The 26,734-nt window shown below is 31.3% G+C and overlaps 1 protein-coding gene across 1 annotated transcript; it reads right to left on the bottom strand.

Moving 5' to 3' along the window:
* Nucleotides 1–5,746: 5,746 nt before the first annotated feature.
* On the bottom strand, nt 5,747–15,388 carry LOC139489773 (uncharacterized). The gene is made up of 4 exons (XM_071276589.1): nt 15,292–15,388; nt 11,491–12,000; nt 7,925–8,087; nt 5,747–7,126 (listed from the first exon to the last, which is right to left on the bottom strand). The coding sequence occupies exons 1-4, from the start codon at nt 15,338–15,340 to the stop codon at nt 7,003–7,005; spliced, it is 846 nt and encodes a 281-aa protein (XP_071132690.1). The 5' UTR covers nt 15,341–15,388; the 3' UTR covers nt 5,747–7,002.
* Between the last annotated feature and the right edge of the window lie 11,346 nt (nt 15,389–26,734).

Raw genomic sequence — 26,734 nt, 5'->3', positions numbered from 1 at the left:
GCTTTCCTAGACGATAGGCCTCAGCAATAGATAACTTTGTGTCCACATTTTCTATTTTCAGATTTTTAACGCAAAATTTGTTTATAATGTGGGTACATTGTTCACCTTCCGATTCCGGTATATTGTAAAATATCAAATTATTCCGCATGGACCTCATTTGAACGTCAATTAACTCGCTCTTCAGTTTAGTATTTTCCTTACGAATAACATCTAAGGTTTCCCCTATTCCATCTACAGAATGTGTTCCTCCAGATTTAATTTGCTTCGAAATCGTGTCAAGTTCAGTTTTAAATTTAGAAAAAACAACTTTCTGTTTATCAAAATCGTTGCTTATAAGCTGGGCGCTTCTTTCTACCTGGTCCATTCGATCGTCTATCGATTTGGCATTATGTTCCAATTTATTTATTTTAGAATTTATAGACGTAACTACCGAGTCAATTTGTTCGAGCTTACCCAACTTAATTTCAAAGCTATCCATTCTTTGGAACATTTCGTCAACCCAACCTGGCCTTTGTTCTGGAAATTGTTGGGCGTGCGGTGATGTGTGATGGACTTGGTGTATAGGATAAGGATACGACATCATACCGGGGTTACCGTTAATAGGTGTAGAGCAAAGATGTTGACTCTGGTTCTGCATTTGGAACATCGGACTGGGGCTTTGTGAATACATTAAATTTGTATCGTTAAAGTACCGTGGTTGATTAGAGCTAGACATTACATTCTCTTTATCTACTGTAGAAGAGGTTTCATTGTTTACATTCCGAACTTCACCTGAACCACTCAAGTGTTCACTTATGTGTTCACCTTTGTTTACGTTTGATAACTTGTTTTTTTTCCTTTGTTTTTTTTCCTTTTTAGACAGTTTTTTCGTATCTGATTCATCAAATGCAGTATTATCACTTGTGTTGCTATTACTGTTACTGTTATTTGTTCTTTTGACACCTCTGCGAGGCATTTTACCATAAAATTTTCACATTTTCTTTCTCTCATGGAAAAACACTGCCGTCCTCCATTTGTCACATGACAGCTGTAAACATTATGATTTTTTCAATTGATGTACTTTTAGAATTCTGTTACAAATCACAATTTGGAATGATTCAACAATAATTTCAGACAGATTTTCAAGAAATTATTTCTCATTTAAAAAACTCAAAACATTTCGAACATTTGAATAAAATATTTTTTGGTTAATTTTTAACTTTTGCAGTTGAACTTTGAATATACAATAACTTTGATTTAAAGTATTTGTAGATATGGAAAAAGATAGGAACGATAACCAGTTTATGAATGAAGCAAAAGGCAGTTTTATTTTATTTATATTTACACAAGAATGTAAGTGGTTACTTAAATATATTTTTTTAAATGATTTCTATAAAATATTAACTGTTACTTTATGTTATTAATTGTGTATTTCTTATTTATGCATCATCTGAAATGCTGTAGATAGCATTTCTTTTATAGAAAAATGTATATCAAATAATGAATTATAAAGAGGTTAAACTATAAAAGAAAAGAAAATGTCAGTGTAGTTATTGTACCAGTAATGAAAATTAACAATATTTTCTTTCGGTTATTTATGAATGATATAGAATAAAAAAAAAGCTGTACACCATTGTAGGCTATTGTTTAATAACTACAAGACTTAGTATAATGTATCTAGTGATTTCTGTGCATTTAAAACATTATCTTATCTGTGTGAAATAAAATACAGGATTAAAAAATACAATGCTATTATACTACAGTTTGTAACCCAATACAATTTGGTATGTAAACAAATATATTTGTGTTTTTCTGTCTTGCTTATATTCCTATTACACTTTAAATAACAAATCTGCAGATTTTATCGAAGTGCTTAAGGTTTAATCAATTTCTTCGGCCTGGATAGGCATAACAATTAAAGTTATCATTGTTATTTATGACTTCGATAATTCAATTATCTCTGATTATATAAAAGTATGCATTCTAGACTGGAAAATTGTAATTTGTCACCATACATAAATGTGTAGTCTACAGACCACAATTTCCTGTATACATGTCTTACTTAATGGTAATCAAAGTAAGAAAAATAACATAAGACTATGCCATTTATTGGAAAAGTTAAAACATGGTCGGAGATAGTTTTATAATATCAAATTGTTGGCATCAGCTTTCACATAGAAATATAATACTTTACAAATCAGAATCAGTATGTTGATCAAGTATACATTTCTCTCCGTGACCAATGATTTCTGATTCTCTAGAGGCATTCATCAGTAGTTTCTAACATTTCTTGGTTTGCTGGTTTGTTTTCATGTGCATTCAATACCTTAGGAAATGTAGTTGGTGCTATATTGGTGGACTAATACCAAAAGACAGTTGATTATAAAGCAGCAATTAAATTTTAAGCAATCCTGAAAAAAGCTATGTTTGAATAGTTGTGAAATCAGAATCTCCATATTATGGTATGCCAGAATCTTGATATTTTTTAATGTTAGGATCCAGACATTTTGGGACGCCAGCATCCGGTTATTTTGGGATGCCAGCTGCATCCAGATATTTCGGGAAGCCAGCATCTAGACCTTTTGGGATGCCAGCATCCGGACATTTTTAGATGCCAGTATCCAGACATTTTGGGATGCAAGCATCCAGATATTTTGTGATGCCAGCATCCCATTATGTAGGGTTACCATCATCTCCTTATACGGGAATGCCAGAATCCTCATATTTTTGGATGGTAGCATCCAAACTCATGTGATGACATCATTCCAGTCTGGCGGGATGGCAAAATCTAAAAACAATAGGAAGCAAACATCCACTTACTGTTCTATTCCATAATAATTCAATTTTGGATGTAACGCGTCTTCTGATTGGCTGTTGTTATTTTGTTATGAGCCCATAGACATAATTTAGTCACGTGACCATGACGTCATGAATGTTTTTTCATGGTTTTCTACGGTTTAAAATTGAATTTAGAATTAAATTATAAGAAATGACTGTAATATTTTTTCTGTCTATTCGAAATAACATTAAAATGTGGTGCACACTGTTAAATAACTCGCTACGCGCGTTATTCAGTGTGCACCAAATTTTTAATGTTATTTCTTCATAGACAGAAAAAATATTACAGTCATTCCTTAATGAAATTTAAAAAATGACATTACCATCTATCAAAGAAGATGCCATTTTAATATTTTTCTTCATTATCAGTAGACACTTTTTTGCCATATGCTATATACGGAAATAGGCAGTGTTTTAATACAAAACAATCTCAAAACTACAAAAGTTATTAATATAATGCAGAGGGCATCCAATATCTTTAAAAAAACAAATAAAATCTATTGTGCAGCATCTGCTATTCAAAGAAATAAATGAATAAGTATTTTTTTTTTTAAATGAGAGATGTTGATAATATAAGAAATGCTGAATAGTAGAAATAATCTCAATTTTGAACATGGCCGAAATATTTTCTCTAGACATTGAAATATTTAGTAGAATATAACATTATTTGACCTTAAATATTCGTAATTTGTCAAATAATTATGTTATAGCATGTGAGAATTACAAATTTTAGTTGAGAACACATTCTTTTAGGAATTTTTGGTCTTCAAATAAACTCATCCTAGATACCAGGATTAAAATTTTATAGTTACGCCAGACGCGCGTTCCGTCTTCAAAAGACTCATCAGTGACGCTCGAATAAAAAATGTTTAAAAGGTCAAATAGAGTACGAAGTTGAAGAGCATTGAGCACCAAAAATTCCTAAAAGTTTTTCAAAAGATCAAAGTTTAATTAACAGTTAATATATAATTATGAACACATCAATGATAACTGACAGAAGTGCTGACTATCTGACAAAGCTCTTCCACTTCGTACTTTATTTGATCTATAAATTTTTTGATTCGAGCGTCACTGATGAGTCTTTTGTAGACGAAACGCGCGTTTGGCGCAATATAATATTGGCACTGGCTATAGTTACATGGAAATGTAACAATAATAAAAATATTATTGTTACATTGGAGACTAATTGCCGGAATGCAAAGTTTGGTAAGGAACCGATTTATGAAGAATGTAACAATATATAAATAACACACACCTGAGAGGGTGATAGAGCAGATTATTACCCCGAGAAAACATTGTCAACGGCGAATTGCGAGGGGGACCAATCTGCTCTCATGCTCACCCCGATTTCTATATCCAACTTAGCATAGTTGATAACCCAAATAAAAAAATACAAGTCAATTGTGAAGGCAATTGATGTTAACATTTGCCGACATGTTGAAACTAGTGGAATCGGTATTTTCATTTTCAGAGTCCAGATATTTTGGGATAGTAATTTCATTCTTATTGGCGAAAAAGTTAAGCAACACAACTTTAGAATGTTCAAGTTTAATTAATCTAGCGAACATTGAAGTGCATTAATGTAACACTAACGCAATTTAACCGTAGACTCAATTATTATTGTTACATTTGTAATTAATCAGATGCTTTTCCAACCCTGTGTTCCGGCAATTAGTCTCCAATGCCAACGTAACAATAATATTTTTTTATTATTGTTACATTTTAATGTAACCGTAGCCATTGCCTATAATATTTCAATCCTGGTATCGATGCCACTGCTGGTGGAGTATTTCTATTCTCCGAGGGTATCACCAGCCTAGTAGTCAGCACTTCTGTGTTGACACGAATAATCATTGATATGGTCATAATCATAAATTAACTGTATAAAAACAATATTTTTTATATTTGATTAGTTAACTAAGCTGTAACACACCAAACGAATTGATAACAACTATCATATTCCTGACTTGGTACAGGATTTTTCCTATGTAGAAAATGGTGGATTAAACTTTATCTATAACCCACTACTTGTATGACATTCGCTCAAAATTCCATTATACTTACAACGGTGTGGGAAAAAAACAAACAGACATAACAGGTAAAAATGCCAAAAGATATAGGTACAGCAGTCAACATCGTGCAATTTAATCTTAATCACTATAAAAACAAAGAAGCACAAAAAGACATAGTAGACAAAGCACATTAGAAAAAAAAAATTCAAGAATTTACCATATCACATTCATCATCATCACCTTCCAATAATGGTCAAGAGTTTTGGACGAAATATTGACCAGTTGTAGGTCTGAGTGAGCCTCTCTCGACACAGGTTTAATATGTACAAATAAAAAGCTGGTATTTACTGTATATAAACACTGTCTACGTCAAAAGGTCATTAACACATTGACGGCATGTATAAGTACAGAGTTAGGTCATATGTAAAGTCAGCACTTGTTAATTTGGTATTTGCTTCATCTTAACAAAAACAAGAAGCAAAGGAGAGCAATTGGACTATTCTTTTCCTTGAAACCGAGAGGTCCGAAAGTATAAACAGTAATGCAATACGTAAATCTTTTTATGTGTTCATTTTATTGTACATGTACTAATCTTATGTCATGGATACATCATGGATACCCCATATCCTTTGTTTATAAATTACTATTTATAAATGCAGAAGTGTAAACAACAAATGCAATTTTCTTATTTAAAATAAATCAGTGTAGAAGAATTTTGTAAACTTTTTGTCATTTAAATTCACTTGATTCTCTCTTTACGTCTTCTACTTTATTCTCTACCTACTTCAATGATTGAATCAACAGTTTACATATAATACTATAACTCAGATGATCTTAATATGTTTTTTGTTGTTATTGTGAATAATCATTCTTGTTTATTTAGTGTTCATAAAAAAATATGAAGAAAGTACATGTACTTTATGCCAATGGGACATTTATTTATTCAATTTATACTTCACATTGAGTCAGACTTTTCATCGTATGCAATAGATACAGAACAGAACAAAACAAGACAACAGAAGCTCAACACCTCGACTAGAAATACATTTGCTCCTTTATTTTTTTGTTTTTTTCATCAAATTTTAACAAAATTTTTATTTTGACAATTTGTCTAAAAAATATAACCACACACGTTATAGGCTAACAATCATTGGATATAATTATATCAGTTTGACCAATGATTTGTATAGTACTATATAAATCCTTGGTTTGACAAGCATAATTTTGATCATTAAGAAACTTATAAATATTTCCGTAACGATAGAACGTGATTAAAACGTTCCGCTGGATAATAATGGAATCAATTCTTTTTTAAGTACAATTTATACTCATACTTAGGTCAAAGGCAAGTAACATACATATTACAATTAGTAACAACATCATCATCGGCACTTACATAAAAAATGAAATAAAAACATATTGAGCACACAACAAAACAACAACAAATTTTAAAAATATTAAAAAAAAAAAAAAAAAAAAAAAAAAAAAAAAAAAATGAAAAAGCATGTATTTATAATTATTTAAAAAAAAATATTAAAATTTTGAATATTTAAGCAATTGGACATTCGTTTTGATAATTCTTATTTATTTAGTTATCAATTAATAAAGAGGAGCGAAATGTACCAAATGGACATTCAAACTCATAAATCGATAATAAACTTATCCTGCTCCACGTGTGTCACCCGTCGTGTTGCTCATTTTATTACAAACCCGGTAAATAGTCTAATTCGGTATGTCACATTCGTGAAAAAAGAACGGGATTGAAGTTACGACATAAGGAAAATATCCGATATCAATTGTGAAACGGTTATTCCATATTAAGTCTTTCTATATCATCAAATTGTTGACAATTCATGGTATGTTAGACAGTAATAAAACTTATCTTTGGGATAAGAATTCTTATAACTATATTATGTCAAAGAGTTAATCATATTAATTAACTGGCCAGTATTTTAATGAGCATTTTAAACAGAATTATTTATACAGAACATAAAAGAGTAAAAGCTAAAAAAATAAAAAATAAAAATTAGAAAACACACTGTTTATTATCCCCTTTTCTTAAACAATAATTAGAATAAGTCATTTTTAGTGGTGATATACCACGTATTTTGAAATGACTATGCTTGAAAACAAAACTGATGTCTCTGTCTTCTTATTGAAAAACGTGGTAAAGTCAGAAAAAACACCCAAAACATGCGTCATTTTCATCGTAACATTTGGCGTAGTATTGCCATTCGGTTGCAAGGTACTTTGGGACATTTGTCAAAGGGTCCGTTCCAACAGACAGGAGTTCACATCTGTTAATATAATGAAAAGTAGGTATATTGATATAGTTATGCATACAACACTCCCCTAGAAATCTTTTTGGTCTTGTTTTATAAATGTTGATTTTTACTTTTTTTACACATAGTTCAAATGTCCTTATTTATCTTAACTCATTAATAATATTTTGTTTTTGTTAAAGTTCGAATGGATAACAATTTAATTGGATTGATACATCAACAACATATAATAAACATATAACAAGCCTTAACAACAAAAGCAAAGCTCCATGATTTCATGCATCCGAAGCTTTTCTGGATTTACATGCTCTTCAATGCTCAGAGCCGAAACTTGCAAAGCAAAGCATGTAAAACAACTAAAACAATTGAAAACTCATTTGACAGCATTATATCCTTGTGTATGTATAAATTGTCTGCATGCACATTGCGAAGGTCGATGGTGTTTGATATGGTTATGTCTGCACACCATTCAGATATCATGCTGACCAGAATCATGTTACTATTCAGCCCGTGGTTTGTTTTAGGCCTGATAACGGCAAGTCCATTGAAAATATGCATGGATCTCTCATATCAACCAGGAGTTACCTACCTATATATTCCTTTCAAGTTACATTTAATATTTAACTAAATAATCCCCATATGCTCATGAATGTAATGTATTTAGATAAAAATAAGACGATATGGGAAATCCAAGTCACAACGTGTAAAAAGTAAACCAATATGGGTCAACGTTTGCATTGTGTGAAGTTGCGTAGATTAATGATCTTTAAAAAATATATATATAATTAAAAAGTTACATTGATATGTGTTTACCTTTTATATTGTTTCTGGTAATTATAAACTACACAAGTGTTAAGTTGTGAGCACATTGCAGAACATTGTAATAAACTCGAGGAGACAACACCGAGACTAAGAAGAACAGCTCTTTTACCAGGTGCTTCACAACTTGTAGAATATCCGGTGAAGTTGTCTTTGACTACAAAATGTTCAATCAATGAATTGTGATTTTAAGCTAACGTTTAAATTGTATGTTTTTAATAATTTTAAGTCATTTATGATAATTTATATTTATTATGATGTAAGTTGAAATATTATTAAATATTAAAATAAAAGGATGTTAAAATCAATGTTAGCGAATACTTCTTAAACAAGATCACAAGAATTCACGCACCTTTGTGATAAGCATGCCACCATTCGTTATTTCAGGAATCGGAAAATAGGTGATCGTTTTCCGAACAACCAATTATAAGTATGTTTACAACTCATAATCATTATAAATCTAAAGACCAGATATGACGTCATTCTTTTAAGTTTCACTGGAGAAATGACCGACGAAAAGTTCATTCAATATATTGAAATATCCAAAGTATTGGTGAATAAGGCAGTAGAAATTTAAGAGATCCGAAAAGTTTGCACACCTTACATCGTATTCATACTACGCTGCTGATTTAAAAGAAAGTCTTGTTGGTCTGCATGTTTCGTAAACAAGTGTGACGAACATATGTGTAGGGCGAAATGATCGACACACGAATAGATAATGTGATAACATTAAAGCCAGCACCTGAGTGGGGATATACGAACATAATATGAATATGATCTTGCTATTGTATTTCTCCAAAAACACTGAATCATACCTCGAACACGTTAGCTTTACAACAGTACTTTTTTTAACATCGGTGTTCTTATTCTTATTCTAAACTCTTATAAATTTGTGACTTCTTCCCTGACTTATATACTTATTGAAATCAATTTCCCTATTAACAAATGACACTATGTGTCTGATAACAGATAGGTGACCAAAGGTGTAAAAATTCTTTCAAATTGAAAGTAGAAATACATTTATTAATTGTACTACAAATGGTTAAAATGTAATGATAAAGATACCCGAGTCCAAATAAATTCGAAGACAACACCACGAGAAAAATCAAATACGACGAACTACATTGCTTTGAATGAGTAACTGCACCTTATATTCAGCATGAATTTATCGCGATTGTTTTCTAGTGTAATATATTTATCCCGATTGATACAATATTCCATAGCTTGCGTTTCAGCTATGATGATTTTATTTCCTTACATAATTTTCATAATACTAGGGTTCCAAGTGGTCAAATTGAAGACATCCCTTCCAACATCTTAAGGTCGCAAACACGAGCTCGTTGACTGTATGGCATATCTGTCGCACAAATGTGACCAGCCACGACATATCCAGGCTTATGGAGGTAGAACGTCATTGTGAGAAAAACGCCGTTAACTATATGTGACTAGCCACTTCCAGGCTTAGGAGGGTACATTGTCTAAATTTGCTTTTTGTATATTTATTTAGAATATTCCGAAACAAAAATCTCTGTATTGTTATGACATATTTGCTGTAATAGCAATAAAACGAGTCATTTTGAATACCGGTATGAAAATGAGACTGTTCTATGACGACTTTATTTATTGAAGGCACTAATTTATAAAAAATAAACTTATTGTATTTATTGGCTCTTAGTAATGTTCAATAGCGTATTTGAATAAAATTTCAAAGACTTAAATTTACTACAGTACAGACAATTCTTAGCTCTATTTTAGAACATGTAATTTAAACTTGTTGAAATGAAGTTAGTTTAAAATTTGTCAAAGTAAGCCTTAAGAATTCCTTTTTTTTTAAATTCGTCTTTTAATTTAGATTTATCATGCATGTCTCTATACATAGTATGCGACGCGTAATAGGTTATAAGTAGGTGTTCTCATATATGCATTTGATACGGTACATTTATTATTGATATATGACTTGATGAAATTTGTCAAAGTAAGCTTTAGGAATTCCTTTTTTTAATTTAGATTTATTATGCATGTCTCTATACATAGTATGCGACGTGTAACAGTTTATAAGTAGGTGTTCTCTTATATGCATTTGATACGTTGCATTTGTTATGGGGAAACTCATCAAAATTACCAGGAATAAAATTTAATATTTACACCAGACGCGCGTTTCGTTTACAAAAGACTCATCAGTAACGCTTGAATCAAAATATTTTTATAAAGGCCCAAAGTACGAAGTTAAAGAGCATTGAATATATATCAGACTTCTTTTATAAAAGAAAATCTATAGAGCAGAAATTTGTTTTTTTTTGTATCAATTTAAAATGTAGTTTCAAATATTTTTCACTCCAAACAATAAAGTGAAACTTCTTCAAAACTTATATATGATGTATAGTTCGGCGTCCGCAAAAACTAAGCCAAGGAAAGTGTTTATCTCTTCTTCACAAATACGTATTTCATTGAATCTCGATATATATAATGTTTATAATTTTTCTAACAATGACGTTCTACCTTCATAAGCCTGCAAATGTCATGGCTGGTCACAAGTGACGACCGATTTTGTCCGATTGTTGCAAGTGTCGTAACCACAATTCCTTCCTCTTTTCCTTGCCATCATTGACATAACAGAATTAGACTCCCAACCGAATTTGTACTTACATATTAAGCAAGACCAGGGATACAAATTGTGAAACATAAACTGGTTATCCTCCAAGAGTACATGAAATAAGTTTTAGCTTTGTTTAAAAGTCCACCCTATTGCTCTTGTGTAAGTTCAAACTGTTGCTCTGTGTGATGTTGATGTTTGTTTTGTTGATGACGGTAACTGGCTTGTTCGTCCTTTGTCATGAAAAACGTATCAATTTTGTGTTGCCTAGTCTTTAAATTTGCTATGTTATTTGTCTTTTGGTCTTTGTTTTGCCATGACAGTCTCTGTTTGTCTTACACTTATGAGTTTGTATATCCCCTTTGTTATCTTCCTTCTCTTTCATGTATAATGACTCTCAAAGAAAAAAAGTATAACAAAAATACCAAACTCCACGGTTAATTCAATAAGTGCCTACAAACTGCCACAATAAACATTATCAACCATTTAAACTTATGTTTATATACACCATAAACGATGAAAACATTTGTTTATGCAAAATTGTCTACATAATTATTATTTGTATATGGCAAATTATGCAATTGACAATCTCCCTCCCCCCCCAAAAAAAAAACCCAACAACAATTGAATGAATTGTTTATGCATAATTGAAATTGAAGTTTATCTGTATTGTGCCGATATAATTTGATTAAAAAAGAAATTATTTGTTTGTAATGACGGTTTAGCAACAGTTTTCAAACATCCTCATATTTTTATAGTTACCTCGATTCGCCTTTTGATTTGATCATCTGTTAACTACAGATGTATAGCATAGACATTTCTTTTTAGTCCTTCCGTTTTTCTATCAAAAATATTTTTGATTTTTGCTTACCAACTTTTGCGCGTATCTGATGAAGGTTCTTTCAGAAGCACATATTGTTGCGATGAAAATAAAATCTTGTAATACGGTCTTATATAGCTCTCATACCTGGAATAAAAACCTTCCATTCTCCAACTTCATTGTCTAATGTAAGGATACCCAAACTTTTAACACTGAAAGGAGCTTGATCAATCCAGCTTACTATTACATTTTCACCAACTCCATTTCCCGACCCAACCATTATACTTCCTGCCTCCCAACTAATCCAGAATGGCCTGTATACATTACAGTTCAGAATGTTCTGTGAATTGCTCTGTTTAGTAATTAGAGAGCTCGTTTGTAATGATGCATCGTTCCTGCGTCTGACCAGGGTCATCGTATTCTGATGTGAACCTATAACTATTTCATAAAGAGGTTTTGTTGAATCCTTGTTTTCAGAACTCGATGCGTACAATGCCACATGCTTGCAAGCTTTAACCTCAAAAGTTAAAAATCTTGCTGATAAAACGTCTATTCTATAGGAAGAAAGGTCAATCATGTAATCCAGAATGTTTGCTTCAGAGATTGAGCTAATGATATCTATTTCATCTGTCATGATGTCAAACTTGACCGATAATGCTGAAAAAGAATAGTAACTGAAATGCAATATTGACCTTTAAGAAAGAGCAATATGATATCCTGTACGGCTCTCCTGTACTGTAATAATTTATAACATACTTACGTAAAAGTCTCCTTTCAAAAAACAATAAATATTAAGAATTTTAATATTATACTAAGGATAAATTGACCGTAGACTTTTTTAAGGTACTTTTTATCGCATAGATTATAATTCTGCAGCGTATTCAATATAAACAGTGAACTTCTGACTTAAGATATGAAATGACATTAATCGATACCCCTGCTGGTGGCCTTTTTTTAACCGAGAGTTTTACTAGCTAAAAAGTCAGAACTTCTGAGTTGACATGAACTATCAGTATGGTCATACTTATAATTTTACTAGATATGAGAAGCTGTGGCCTGCGTGCCAAATTAGACAACTCTCCATCCAAGTCAAAATTTTTATAAAGTAAACCATTATAGGTTAAAGTACGATTTGTAAAATTATTCAAACGGGAAAACCACCGGTCTTATCTTTATAAAACGAGAAACACTTATAAACCACATCAACAAACGACAACCACTGAACATAGGGTTCCTGATTTAGGACAGGTCCAAATAAATGCAGCGGGTTTAAACGTTTCAATAGATACAAACCTTCATCCTAACCTGAAACAACAGTTGAACATCACAACGCAATAAGATACACTAATGTCTTTAAAATATCAATTGAATGGCTTAACTCAAACAAAAGACATATTGACACAAACATGACAAACAAGTGAATAAACACTGTACGAACAAATTTGCTCTATTCACAATATTAATACAAAGTCATTAAAATAAGACATGTTAAACAAATTCAGAAAGACAACCATAACAATTGAACAAAATATCACCACATTGAATAATGAACACAGTTAAATAAAAATAGATTTGTTGTAAGGTATACAGTTATGGAGAACGAAAATATATTTTATAAAATTTTCGAAATACTTGAAATACTTAGGATTTTCTACCTCAAGAATAGATAACTATAGATATATGCGACATAACTTTAGGAATTTTGGGTCTTTAATGCTCTTCAACTACGTACTTTATTTGACCTTTGATTTTTTAATTTGAGCTTCCTTGATTAGACTTTAGCTCATCTGGCGTACTCATCTCAATATTGGTATCTTTTTTAAAGATGAGTTAAGTAACACATGTTACAGTACAGTTTGAAAAGCCTAATTTCAATGTTACTAAATTGTTTTTATATAGTGTTTGAAATCCGATAAACGGATAATATACACTTAAACCAAGTATTTGAAAACTAAGACAATGCCAACCCACACATAGAGCTATGACCAAAATGAATAAAAAGAAATAAGTAGCCAAAATAAATCAAACATCGGCCAGAGCTTGAGGGAGTGACACTTTAGTTTCGTCATAATGTATTACTCCTAAAAGGACAATTTACAAAAAAGGTATGTTATGAATCATTTTAGTACCAAAACACAGACTTCCTATCTTACGTGTGTGTTACATTGTAGTGTTATGTCGTTGTTCTCCTCTTATATTTGGTGCGTTTCCCTCAGTTTTGTTTTAGTTTGTTATCCCGATTTTGTTTTTTGTCCATGGATTTATGAGTTTGAACAGCGGTATGCTACTGTTGCCTTTATTTACGATATCCCCTGGGACACAAACATCGGAATCAGCCCACCAATATACACACGAAACTAATACTTTATAAATTCAATGCATTCATCCGCAACGCCCAAAATATAATAACTTTTTATTATTCCCATATAACACAAAGACAATTTATCTAAAGTTTAGCACATATTATTATGCAACATACATTCTCTAAGTTTGTTACAACCCAAACACAAATTGTAAATGAATATTTTAACTAATTCAAAAAATTGCTACTAGTTTGTTAAATGCTTTTTATTAAATTTAACAAACCGATTTAAACTAAATACGAATATCTCCAAACTTTGTCTTTGATATTAACAATACATTACAGGATGCTATTTAATTTAAATAAATGTGTTCCAAATTTGTTATGTATTTAAAGTCATTCTTTATTAGTTTTCTAATAATAGTTCTTTTTTTAAATTATTTTTTAGCAGTTTTTAGTACATAGATAGTTTTTAAAATATATCTTAACGTCAGTTGTGCTAATCTACTGCTCGGGATTGAAAAGGGTGACGATGGAAATCTAAAATAATAAAATACCTTAAAACCGTCACATTGTCAGGATACTTATTCAATCCAGAACCCTCGTCAGTGTTTTTAGTTTATCATCATGTTTTTATCTTAACATCTTTTGTTATTTGATAATGTTTGTCTTTTAAAGAAGTAGAGGGACTATAATGCTATAAAATAACCTTATATTTACAAAGTCATAAAACATAAAACTTAGTGGATTTTCAGCATTATTTATATCAAATAGATTTTATAATGTAAATTTTTTTTTCGTGTAAAGTGTTAAATTACATCACAAAGGTGAGTGGAAACGACGTCATTATTGTGAATTTAAGCAAAAGAAAATGACATTTTTGTGTTTTAATTTTGACCACAACACTATGCATGCACCTATTTGAAATTTTGATATTTTACCATGTTCGTACAAAATCAAACTTCACTATACAAATATGTTTGGTGCTAGGTTGGAGCGATATTTTATTCAAAGTTTTGTACAGCAAAGCAGTACAATAAAACACGGAAATGTAACTTAACATGAACTTCTTGTTATAAAACGAATTCTACCATTCGAGACAAAAAGTGTACTGGGCTTTATTCAATGCACCGAATTCATCAATGTAAGTATTACTCTAGATCTGCCTTCATCAACAACTCCAAAAACATTATATTTTTTTTAATTCCCATAAAACACTATAGTTATTGCAAATGTTATAATGCAACATATATTCTTCACGTTGGTGACAACCCAAACAGAGCATATAAAAAAGAAGATGTGGTATGATTGCCAATGAGACAACTATCCACAAAAGACCAAAATGACACAGACATTAACAATTATAGGTCACCGTACGGCCTTCAACAATGAACAAAGCCCATACCGCATAGTGAGCTATAAAAGGTCCCGATAAGACAGTGTAAAACAATTCAAACGAGAAAACTAAAGGCCTTATTTATGTAAAAAATTAACGAAAAACAAATATGTAACACATAAACAAACGACAACCACTTTATTACAGGCTCATTGCATACATTGTAAATAAACATGTTAACTAATTTAAAGAATCATAACTATTAGATTGTAAACTAAAATTACGTTCTATTTTTCATATTTTTTCTTACCTTTTGTGATGCTGAAGAATATACTTAAACGAAGAATTATCAAATACATCCCGAACTAGATAAAACCCCTTCACTGATATTGTTTTTGCAGAATTATGAAATTTAAAACCAATTTACAAACAATCGATGCATTACAATTAATCATGCGCGTTTGCCGGTATTTGTTGATATATCAAAGAAGTTATTTACAAACATTAAGTCTATAAATTGAGTGTTGTAGCAACAATATCAAATATGTAAAATTAGTGATTAAAACGGCGTTGTGATATTATGTGTTGTGTTTGTAATGTTTAATAATTAAGGCGACAATAGTTTGCTAATGTTAATATCCGTAAATCGACGAAGAAGAGACAAAACTATCACATGACCACGAAATGGAGAGAGACCGTCGTGTTTTTCTGCTAACTAGAATATTTAGCTTAAGGAAGTATGAAATTGTTCAAATTATTATGGCTTATTGTTATTCTAAATTATTTCCCAAAATTGATCGCCCTGAAGATCATAAAAAACATTTTATTAAAATTAAGTATTTCAATAAAGGCTTTGATTTTGTAAATATTGCCGGTATATTTAATGACCATTCTGTTAAAGAACAAATTCCTGGATATTTTGACAATACTGAGCTACCTCTCATTTGTTATATTTACAAGAAATCTACCCGGAAATTTGTGTTTAATTATAGTCAATTGTGTAAAGATGTTAATATCAGTGAAAATACACCTACTTCATGTAATTGCAGTAATTCCGAATATATTTATGCACCCATTTCCCATGTTATAACAGGAGATCTTAACATCGTTCAAGACCGATAGTTAAAATCATTCCTCAGTAAAGGACCTAAATATCGTCCCCCGTCAATTATTAATTGGAATGAGTGTCGTAATATCATCCACGACTCACTCCATACTTACTGTATGAAATGGATAAAACGGGAAAAAGCTGACAAAAAATCTTTGGATTCTTTTTTTAATTCAGTAATGAAAATAGTTGATATACGTATTCAACATTTTAAAGAACATTTTACTATAAACAATAACCACAATAAACCTATTTCTCGTATCAAACATAAACTAAAAGAACTAGCCACGGAATTTGTTTTTGTCCCGGCAGATAAAGCTGCTAATAATATTATTATTGTTTGACGTAAATTTTACATTGAGGTTCTGAAAAAGGAAATCACCAATTCACCAACATTCCAACTGACTCCATTTTCAGAAAACGAAATCTGTAACAAACATAAACTTTTAGCCACCGCTTTACAAGCAGAGCCAAATGCAATGAAAGTCCCAACTATGTATTGGCTTCCGAAGCTACACAAAACCCCTTACAAATATAGATTTATTTCGTCTTCAAGCCATTGTTCAACTACTAAATTGTCTATTCTTCTTACCAGCACACTTGGTACAATTAAAAACCTGATAATAAATTGTTCAAATAAGGCCTTCGAAAATAGTGGAATAAATTACTTTTGGAGTGTCAAGAACTCGTTGGAAGTACTTGATAAATTGCATGCTTATATTGGTGATTTTGAATATGTTCAAAGTTTTGATTTTTCTACCCTGTATACCACATTGCCTCACATTCTCATTAACAAAAAATTCACACACCTAATTAAATGGGCATTCAAAAAATCAGAATGTGAATATATATGTTCAAACTCTTTTAGGTCATTTTTTAGTAGCAATAAACAAAAAAACTATGTTAATTGGACATGCTTTGATACTATATATGCCCTTGAATTTTTACTAGATAACATTTTTTTTCGCTTTGGAAATTCCGTATATCGTCAGATTATCGGAATTCCAATGGGGACTAACTGTGCACCACTTATTGCGGACCTGTTTTTGTATTGTTATGAGTTACAATTTATGACAAAAATAAGCAAAGACCCATCGAAACAACATCTGATAAACAAATTTAATAATACTTTAAGATATTTGGATGACATTTTGGCTCTCAATAATGACGACTTCAGTATGTATATTAATGAAATTTATCCTGTTGAACTTACTTTAAATAAAGCTAATACTAACAATGGCCATCTATATCGTCTATATCTATATCACTAATGGAAAGCTGAATACTAAAATTTATGATAAAAGGGATGATTTTTCATTTCCTATCGTTAATTATCCGTTTTTAGATGGTGACGTTCCTTTGTCACCATCTTATGGTGTTTATATATCTCAGCTTGTACGATTCGCCGTGTATGTAACAATGTTTTAGATTTTAACGAGAGAAATTTATGTATTACTGAAAAATTATTACACCAGGGTTTTCGATATCACAAACTAGTCAAAACATTTACTAAATTTTATCATCGGTATAAAGACATCATTCGTAAATATAGCTCAACATGCTGACTTCTAATACGTTCAGGTATTTCACATCCAATTTTTTATGGTAATATTCTTTATAAAGCACAAAGATGTCAGTATTCACCTCAGAAACTTACAAAACCTTTGAATAGACTTATTAAGAAGGGATATAATTACGATACTGTTGTCAAGTCATTAAAGATTACATATTTTGGCGTTAATATTGAGTCACTGATAAGGTCTTTGCATCGGAACTAAACACATTTATTCTAAAAACAGTTGTTGGCATGACACGGGTTATGTTCTTCTCATATATGTTATGATGGTATGATACTAAACCCCTAACGGGACGGATTGTGCCTGATGTTCATATGATGAAATCATAATCTTTCAGTCAGTTTAATTGAAGTCTGGAGCTGGCATGTCTGTTAACTGCTAGTAGTCTGTTGTTATTTATGTATTATTGTCATTTTGTTTATTTTCTTTGGTTACATCTTCTGACATCAGACTCGGATTTCTCTTGAACTGAATTTTAATGTGCGTATTGTTATGCGTTTACTTTACTACATTGGTTAGAGGTATAGGGGGAGGGCTGAGATCTCACAAACATGTTTAACCCCGCCGCATTTTTGCGCCTGTCCCAAGTCAGGAGCCTCTGGCCTTTGTTAGTCTTGTATTATTTTAATTTTAGTTTCTTGTGAACAATTTGGAAATTAGTATGGCGTTCATTATCACTGGACTAGTATATATTTGTTTAGGGGCCGGCTGAAGGACGCCTCCGGGTGCGGAAATTTCTCGCTACATTGAAGACCTGTTGGTGACCCTCTGCTGTTGTTTTTTATTTGGTCGGGTTGTTGTCTCTTTGACACATTCCCCATTTCCATTCTCAATTTTATTGTCATGTTTTGACATTTTTGTCAGATTTTCGGAATCCTCTTGTTTTATTAATTTGAATGCCTTAAAAAATTTGCCCATTGACCCACAGTTTTCTTTTTATAAATCAATTACATGTATAAATCTATTCCATCTGTAAAAGTCTTATATTTTTTTAAACATTTTTTAATAGTTTTTGAGAGCGTAAACCTGCCAATGATAAAGCTATTTTCCCGCCAAAATTTCAATCCTTTTTATCTCGAAAACAAGCACACTGACCTATATATTTGTTTTGTCCTTTTGGTTCCTTTATTAACCCCTATCAATATAAACTAGTGTTATGAAAAGCTTGTTTTTTTAAAACTGAGTAGCAAACTTCCCTAAATCATCCTATGTTATTACCGTTTCGTTTTTACTATCCTATAATGATTTTGATATCTATATATAACGGTATCAACAAATTGATTTAGACAGTTGACAGCATAATTAATCCCTAGTTTTTATATACTTTGTAATTGATATATTACCAGTTTTGGAAAATAACGCTTTATACCGTAAACAACGAACTCAATATTGTAATATCCTTATTTATCTTTTTGTATTATATTTTATTCTGTATCCTAACTTGAATATACATTTGATTACAAGCAAATTTGTTGATTAAATACACACCTGCCGCCATGGGAATCCACACTCAGTTAAAATGTCATATTATGACAGAGTTAGTAAATATTACAAATTAGAAGACATTTATAAGACCGGAACGACATGTCGCTAACGAGTGGTAAAAATAACACATGTATCGTATCGGTCTACAATTGGTGATTATAACCGCACAATTTATGTTTTCAAATTTTCATACACGTTAATTTTCGATGTAGAGATGTCTTTATCTATATATAACTTGATACATATTTATTGTGATGTTAAATTATGACGATCCTACAGCCTGCCGATACTTTGATTTCGGCATTGCACAAGTCATGACTTCTTTGACTGTCCTGGGCGTTAAAACATAGATACTACGAGTACTCTCAAATTGTACTTTCGTAAAAATGGATGCCATTTTGGGGATCACGCGCTGCAAACTTGAAAACTGATAAATATATTCACATAGCACTATTTCGATCCTTATATATAAGTTGTCTTTTAAAAGACAAATGCATCTACTAGCTAATGATAATCTTTTAAAATACTTATCTGCATTTAGTAAACTTAAGAACTATTGTCTAGTCTTTTGCTTGGTTGGATTTACGAAAGGTCACAAGATTTAAGTTCTCATTAAGTATTTTGTGGAAGGGCACAGTGAAATGTTTAGAGGTGGAAGCAGTATTTTCCTTTTTTTTCAATAATTTCTTTTATTTTTATTTGCTTTGAATTATTATTTCATATAGTTGAAATTCTAAATTTACTTGTAACACATGTATAACCGGCTTTTTTTTCTTCCTTTTTTGAAGATTTAAAAAATAATTAAGACATATTAACAGAAAATAATAAACATGTAAAATGTCTCTAGAAAACGAAACAAAAACTCTTTTTTAGATTTATTTTTTTCTTCATTGTCCTGTCCAAGGAACACTCAAAGTAGATAATTCTGAAACCATATATGTATTAGAGCCGAAACAGTTTCATTCTATTTTTGTGTCTGTATAACATTTGTAAATGCATTTTGCGTTGCAACATCAAAACCAATGTGAACGACGATAGGAGTCGTTAGGGTTTTGTCTGCACGCTCTGCAGATATAATTCATACTAGAACCATGGAACTATTCTCGCGAAATGTTTCACATCTGATAATAAAAACTCCACTGAAAATATGTATTGGAGCCTCAGGTCAAATATGGATTATCTTTTAATTCCACTAATGTTACTGTTAATATATATATATGTGCATTTGTCATTGGATCGTAAAAAAAAATGCCTCACAGCTCACAAATTTAATGCACCAGTTTGTATAGTGTGACCATGTGAAGACTTATTATCTTTGAAAGAATAGACTTTAAAACAATGTAAAAGTTATTGATTTACCTTTTATCGTCGTTCTTGTAATTAAAAACTACACAGCTGTTAAGTTGTGAGCACATCATAGAACATTCCAATAAACTAGAGGAGACAACACCAAGACTAAAAAGTACAGCTCTTTAACCAGGTGATTCACAAGTGGTATAATATCCGCTGAAGTTGTATTTGACTACAATATTTTTAATCCATAAATTATAATGTTAGCTATCGTTCAAATTTGATGTAGCTATTCAATGAATAATTTTAAGTGTCATGCTGTAAGTTGAAATTTAATTGGATAATAGAATAACCTAAAAGAATGTTGAAATCTTAGTGAGCAAATACTACTAAGACAAGATCACAAGAATGCACGCCCATTCTTAATTTTAAGTATTGGAAAATAAGTCGTTTTTCATCAGACCAAATATGTTTACAACTCACCATTATCAATCTAATGACCAAATATGACGTCATTCTGTTAAGTATAACAGAATAAATGAGAGATGCAAATTTCAAATTTCATTGTAAACATGACAGTAGGTATTTGACAGACCCGAGAAGTGTGAGCATGTTAAATAGCATTCATACTACGGTGCTTATTTGAACGAAAGTCGTTTTAGTCGGAGGTTTCACCGAAAAGTATGACGAACATATGTGTTAGGCAAACTGATGGACGAACAAACGAATAATATGATTACATTTCGCCACCACTTGTATGGGGTATACGAACGTGATACGAAAATGACTTTGCTATTGTACTTTACCTAAACACTTAATCAGACTTTTAACAGGTTTGCTTTATATCAGTACTTAATAAGATTTTTTACGCCGAGGATCTTATTCTGATTCTAAACTCTTATTTAGTTGTAATTTATTCCTTTAACTTTAGACATGTTGTCATTGAAATCAATTTCCCTCTTGACAAAGTACACGATTCGTCTGATAACAGTTTAATTGCCTTTACAATTCTTACAGATTGCAATTTGTTAATAGTTGTGGAAAATCTTGCATTTTGAAAGGAGGAATACATTCTTAAATGAAAGTACTACAAATGATGGTCAGAAATGTTATAATAACAACAACGGACTGCAGATACATGTATAGGGTGTTTCGAAGATCACACCACAAGAGAAATCAAATATGAGAAAAAATTCTTATAACAAAAAGAAAAAGACGAACGGAAAATGAAGTCAACAATTACTTCACAGAACAAGAATATTTTAAAGCACGATTGAAAGCTCATAAAAAGGGAAGAAATACGGCGCTTTGAATGAGTACAACTTTTTAACCTGTTATTTTCGTTACAAAATATGATGATTACTAAAAAATGTTTCACTAACGCTTTTCATGTTTTAGTATTCATACTTATTTGTACATAATTATGGTTCAGCAGTAGTTGCAGACATCGTTATGCTTGTATACTGTTTATTTAAGACTCTTATAAAAGACAACTTTATTTCGCTTTTTCTTTATACTATTAACATACATATAATTCAGTGGTTGTCGTTTGTTTATGTGAAATAAATACAATGCCGTTAGTTTTCGGGGCCTTTTATAGCTGACTATGCGGTATGGGCTTTGCCCATTGTTGAAGGCCGTACGGTGACCTATAATTGTAAATTTCTGTGTCAGTTTGGTCTGTTTTGAAGAGTTGTCTCATTGGCAATCATACCATCTTTTTTTATATATATATATATACTTGAATAAAGTGTATATGCTATTTATTATCAATTCGAAGTTAACTATCAACGGTGGTCATATATTAGTAATAAGACTAATATAACCAATAAATAGCAATTTTAGGGTCGAACTCGATACCGATACTAATAGTATAATGTCACGTGTTACCTGTTACCTAATGTGAATGATCTGTCTAAAACAGTCGCACCACCAAACGGTGTATTTAGGATTTGCTATTTATACGAGTAATAATATAGTGAGGGCTTCAAAAGGGGAGTTCTGGGGGTAAGAACCCCCTTTGCGACCTTCAAATCTTTTGAATAAGGATATATATTTTCTGGGGTTGGAACCTTTCTTTTAAAAATGGCCCTCTCATCAAACCCGAACTTTGTCACTTTATATGGAATGACACTACTGAATTAAATTATTGACCAACATGATATATCCACAAGTAGTTTCCTGTTTTTGTAAATAGACCCAGGACGGATCCAAATATAAGGGTTTGAATTCAGAAATAAGTGTGCACCTTATATTCAGCTTTACTTCATCATACAATACGAACACTAATACAAGAGTCTGAATTAAGGCATACGTTCATTCACAGACCATCGATATCACTGTTGTGTTCAAGATTGAAGCATCTGTCCATATTTAAACGATATTCGAAAGCTTGCATTCCAGCTATGATGAGTCTATAACCTTACATAATGGTCGTAACCATAGGGTTCCGAGTGGTCAAGTTAAAGACACCCCTTCGATCATTTTACGGTCGAAACGCAGAGCTGGTTGACTGCATGACGGATATTTTCTAAATGTTTTCATAGTCATAACCACAATCACAATCTTCTTCATAGTAGAGCAAACACGCGACTCTCTACTCGAATTGGAGTGAATCTCGCCATGCAGTCATTTGGTTTGATTTTAAATACATATATAAATAGCAATGCTTGTGGTCGTTAAATTTTATATTTCCTTTTTAGTGCTTCTTGTTATATATTTGTTTGTTTTTGTACTGATTGAAATTGTGACACGGTGATGATGGCTGTATCCATATTTTGACAATTTACCTATTCTGTATATTTTGTTCAAGCATCGTTATAAACATAATGGAATTTGATGCGACTGTAATACAAGTGAGAGGTTAAGCGCTATTAAACCAGGTTCAATCCACCATTTCTACAGTTGAGAATGCCTGTACCAAGTCAGGAATATGACAGTTGTTGTCCATGCGTTTGATGTGTTTTGTAGTTTGTTTTTGCCATTTGATAAGGGACTTTCCGTTTTGAATTTTTCCCGGAGTTCAGTATTTTTGATATTTTACTTTTTACGACAAATACAGCAAAAATCACAACACTCCCCAAAAAAGTTATGTGCTGATAAAATTTCATTCAAAAGAAACCTTTATTTGTAATTGCCTGTTACAAATGTGTTAAGCAACAGTTTTCAAACATACCTATATTTTGTTTTGGAGTTACCTTGATTTGTATTTTGATTTATATATTAGTTAACTACTGATTCATAGTTTATACATAGTTTATACATGTTGAAATGTCTTTTTATCCCTACTTTATCCAAAATATGAATGTTTTAGTCTTACCAGCCTTTGCGCGTATCGGATGAAGGTTTATTCAGAAACACATATTGTTCCTATGAAAATAAATTCTTGTCATGAGGTCTTATATAACTTTGTATACCTAGAATAAAAACCTTCCACTCTCCAGCTTAACTGCTAACAGTGAAAGGATCTGGATCAATTAATTTTACAATGACATGTTCACTGACTACATTTCCCGACCCACCCATTATACTTCATGCCTCCCAACTAATCCAGAATGGCCTGTATTCACCACAGTTCAGAACGTTATCTGTATAGCATTGTTCAGTAATTCAAGAGTTCTCTTGTAGAGATGCATTGTTTCTGCGTCTGATCATTGTTCCTGTACTACCATATGCACCTATCGCTATTTCATAGAGAGGTATTTTTGAATCCTTGTTGTCAGAACTAGATGGGTACAATGTCACATTCTTGCATGCTTTAACCTCAAATGTTAACAATATTGCTTTTAAGACCCTCATTCTATACGAAGAAAGGTCAACCATGTGATCTAGTATGTTTGCGTCATATTTGGAGCTCATAATATCCAGTATATCTGTCATGATGTCAAACTTAACAGATAATGCTGAAAAAAAATAGACACTGAAATGGGTCATCTTTTAAATGAGAATAATAAAGAATCCTGTACGGCGCTGCGGTACGGAAATGATTCATAACATTAACATATACTAACTTAAAAGTATCCTTTGTCAAATTAAGAAATTATTAAGAAACGTTAGTTCAAACTAAGACTAATATGGTCATAATTATAAATTTACTGTTTACAAAACTTTGAACTTCCGAGCTGATTATCGTTTCAGAATCGTGTTCCTTGTCAATTCTCTAGCTTAACCAGTTTATAGTAAAAAGAAAGTCAACGAGTTTGAATAAATATAATTTCGCATTTCGCATTTTGTCTCACTTATTATTAAATAGCTAGAAATGGTTATACCCACATGGTTCATGTCTATAGTCAGACATTTAACAAGTAAAATTAAATTTAACATAACTTAAATTAAGCTCATCTTTTAACTCCAAGTTTCATACATTTGTACTTGTAAAATATATTTCATTTAATGCTTAAGCATTACTAAGTATCAAGAATGAATAGATTTTGGTATGTAAGATTGATTTAGTAAGACATATATTAATAGACAGAATCCATCTATCTTGTTTCGAAAAGGTTAAAATTTTAATCACCAAAACTTAGAAGCTTTAAAAATTCATATATTCAGCAAGATGCAATATATATTAACCAACTTGTATTAGTATTAAGTTAGTTGTCTAAAGGCTGACTACAATGTAGTCGTACTTATTCTAATCCGAACGAGTAGCATAATTGATAATGTGATAAGACTACTTGGTTGGTGAAACCCTCGGTAAAACATCTCAAATTAAACACTTGTATGACAGTCACACAAAATTCCATCTCATTGTCAACGATGTGTGAACAACACAACCATACACATCAGGACAAAAATAAGGGTACCGCAGTCAACATTGTGTTATAATCTAAATCACTATGAAAACAAGTAAATATGAAACAATGAAGCACAAGTAGGCATATAGACATATCTTATAAGAAAAAATAAAAGACAAGAATACAAAAATGTAACCATATCACAATCACACAATGACGGTAAGTATAAGTACAGAGCCACATACATCACAAACCTGTAAAAGTCTAAAATAGCTTATTCGTTCCCTATTGTTAATTTCCCCTTTTTAGATGGGAATGTTCCTTTGTCACCATCTTACGGTGTTGATATTTCACAACAAGTTCGCTATGCCTGTGTCTGTTGTGACATTTTTGATTTTAGTAAATTATTAAGCAAGGGATTTCCAAAAAATACTTAAAATCTTTACTAAATTCTTTCATTGATATAAAGATTTGGTTTTGAAGTTGTATCTGTAGAAAACGTATTTCAAATGAGATAGCACATCCTTTTTTTTACGGAAATGTTCTTTACCGTGCTCGAAAATGTATTAACAATCCCGGTAAACTAATCGATCCTTTAAATAAACTTATTCTAAAAGACTACTAATTCAGGACTGTAATAAGATCATTGAATATTGTTTAGGTTTGTTATCAATATTGATTTTGTTATCAGTAAATTAAAAGCAAAACTTTTTATTCTTGTTATACATTTATATACATATATACATTTATGGATCTATAACTTGTCGATACCTGTATCTTGGCATTGCACACGGTCATGTTTTTCTCTGACGGTTTATGACGTCTTTATACGAAATCCATTGGATGTAAGATGTTCTTTGGATGGAATTTCTTTAATATGATAAAAGTACACTTTATATTTATTTCATTATAAACTAGAGAACATTCTGATTCCAGTGATATCTGGTTTTATACAAGTATCTTTATTAATCAGTCCACCACTAAGGGTCACTTATGCAAGGTCTCTCAAAATATGACGTCATAAAAAAACCCGTTGATTGCACCCTTAAAGGGACAAATACATAATATAGTGATGTTTTAGCACAGAAATGTGTACGCGGAAAGGAGTAAAATGATTCTGAAAAATATTGTACGGCATGTATACTTTAATTCAAAACCATCAGTTTGGTATATTTAATGCAAATATTACAGATTTGTACATAGCAACCAGATATAAGAAAACCAGGCTCTGTGCGAATATTGAAGTTTTTTTCATCTTTCTGCGACGTCATGATATTTTTATTCAATCTCTCATATATTTGGAACCATAAGTTGCACATGAAAAGTGTAGATTTTTTCTACTTTGACATTGACTACTGATCAGTGTAACATAAATTTTTATTCATTATATTATATATTTGGTACCTTTTAAAGTCAAAAAGGTACACGTGCCATCCCTAAGAAAAACACCATACCAAATAATTTTCTCATCTCAGCTATAACTTAGTTCACATAATACTAGGGACAACATATATTTCAAGTGACTTTATTCGTGCTTATTTCATAGCTTTTATTCTA

Source organism: Mytilus edulis, chromosome 9 (genome assembly GCF_963676685.1).
Source record: "Mytilus edulis chromosome 9, xbMytEdul2.2, whole genome shotgun sequence".
Taxonomy (NCBI): Eukaryota; Metazoa; Mollusca; class Bivalvia; order Mytilida; family Mytilidae; genus Mytilus; species Mytilus edulis.
The sequence above is the reverse complement of the archived record's forward strand: the minus strand, read 5'-3'. Positions and strand labels throughout refer to the sequence as shown.

Coding starts and splice junctions, on each gene's coding strand:
- LOC139489773 (XM_071276589.1), bottom strand. CDS start 15,340: ATGTATTTGATAATTCTTCGTTTAAGTATATTCTTCAGCATCACAAAA. Junction 12,001..15,291: donor ATTCTTCAGCATCACAAAAG/GTAAGAAAAAAT, acceptor ATTCTTTTTCAG/CATTATCGGTCAAGTTTGAC. Junction 7,127..7,924: donor TACCAGAAACAATATAAAAG/GTAAACACATAT, acceptor TTATATTAACAG/ATGTGAACTCCTGTCTGTTG.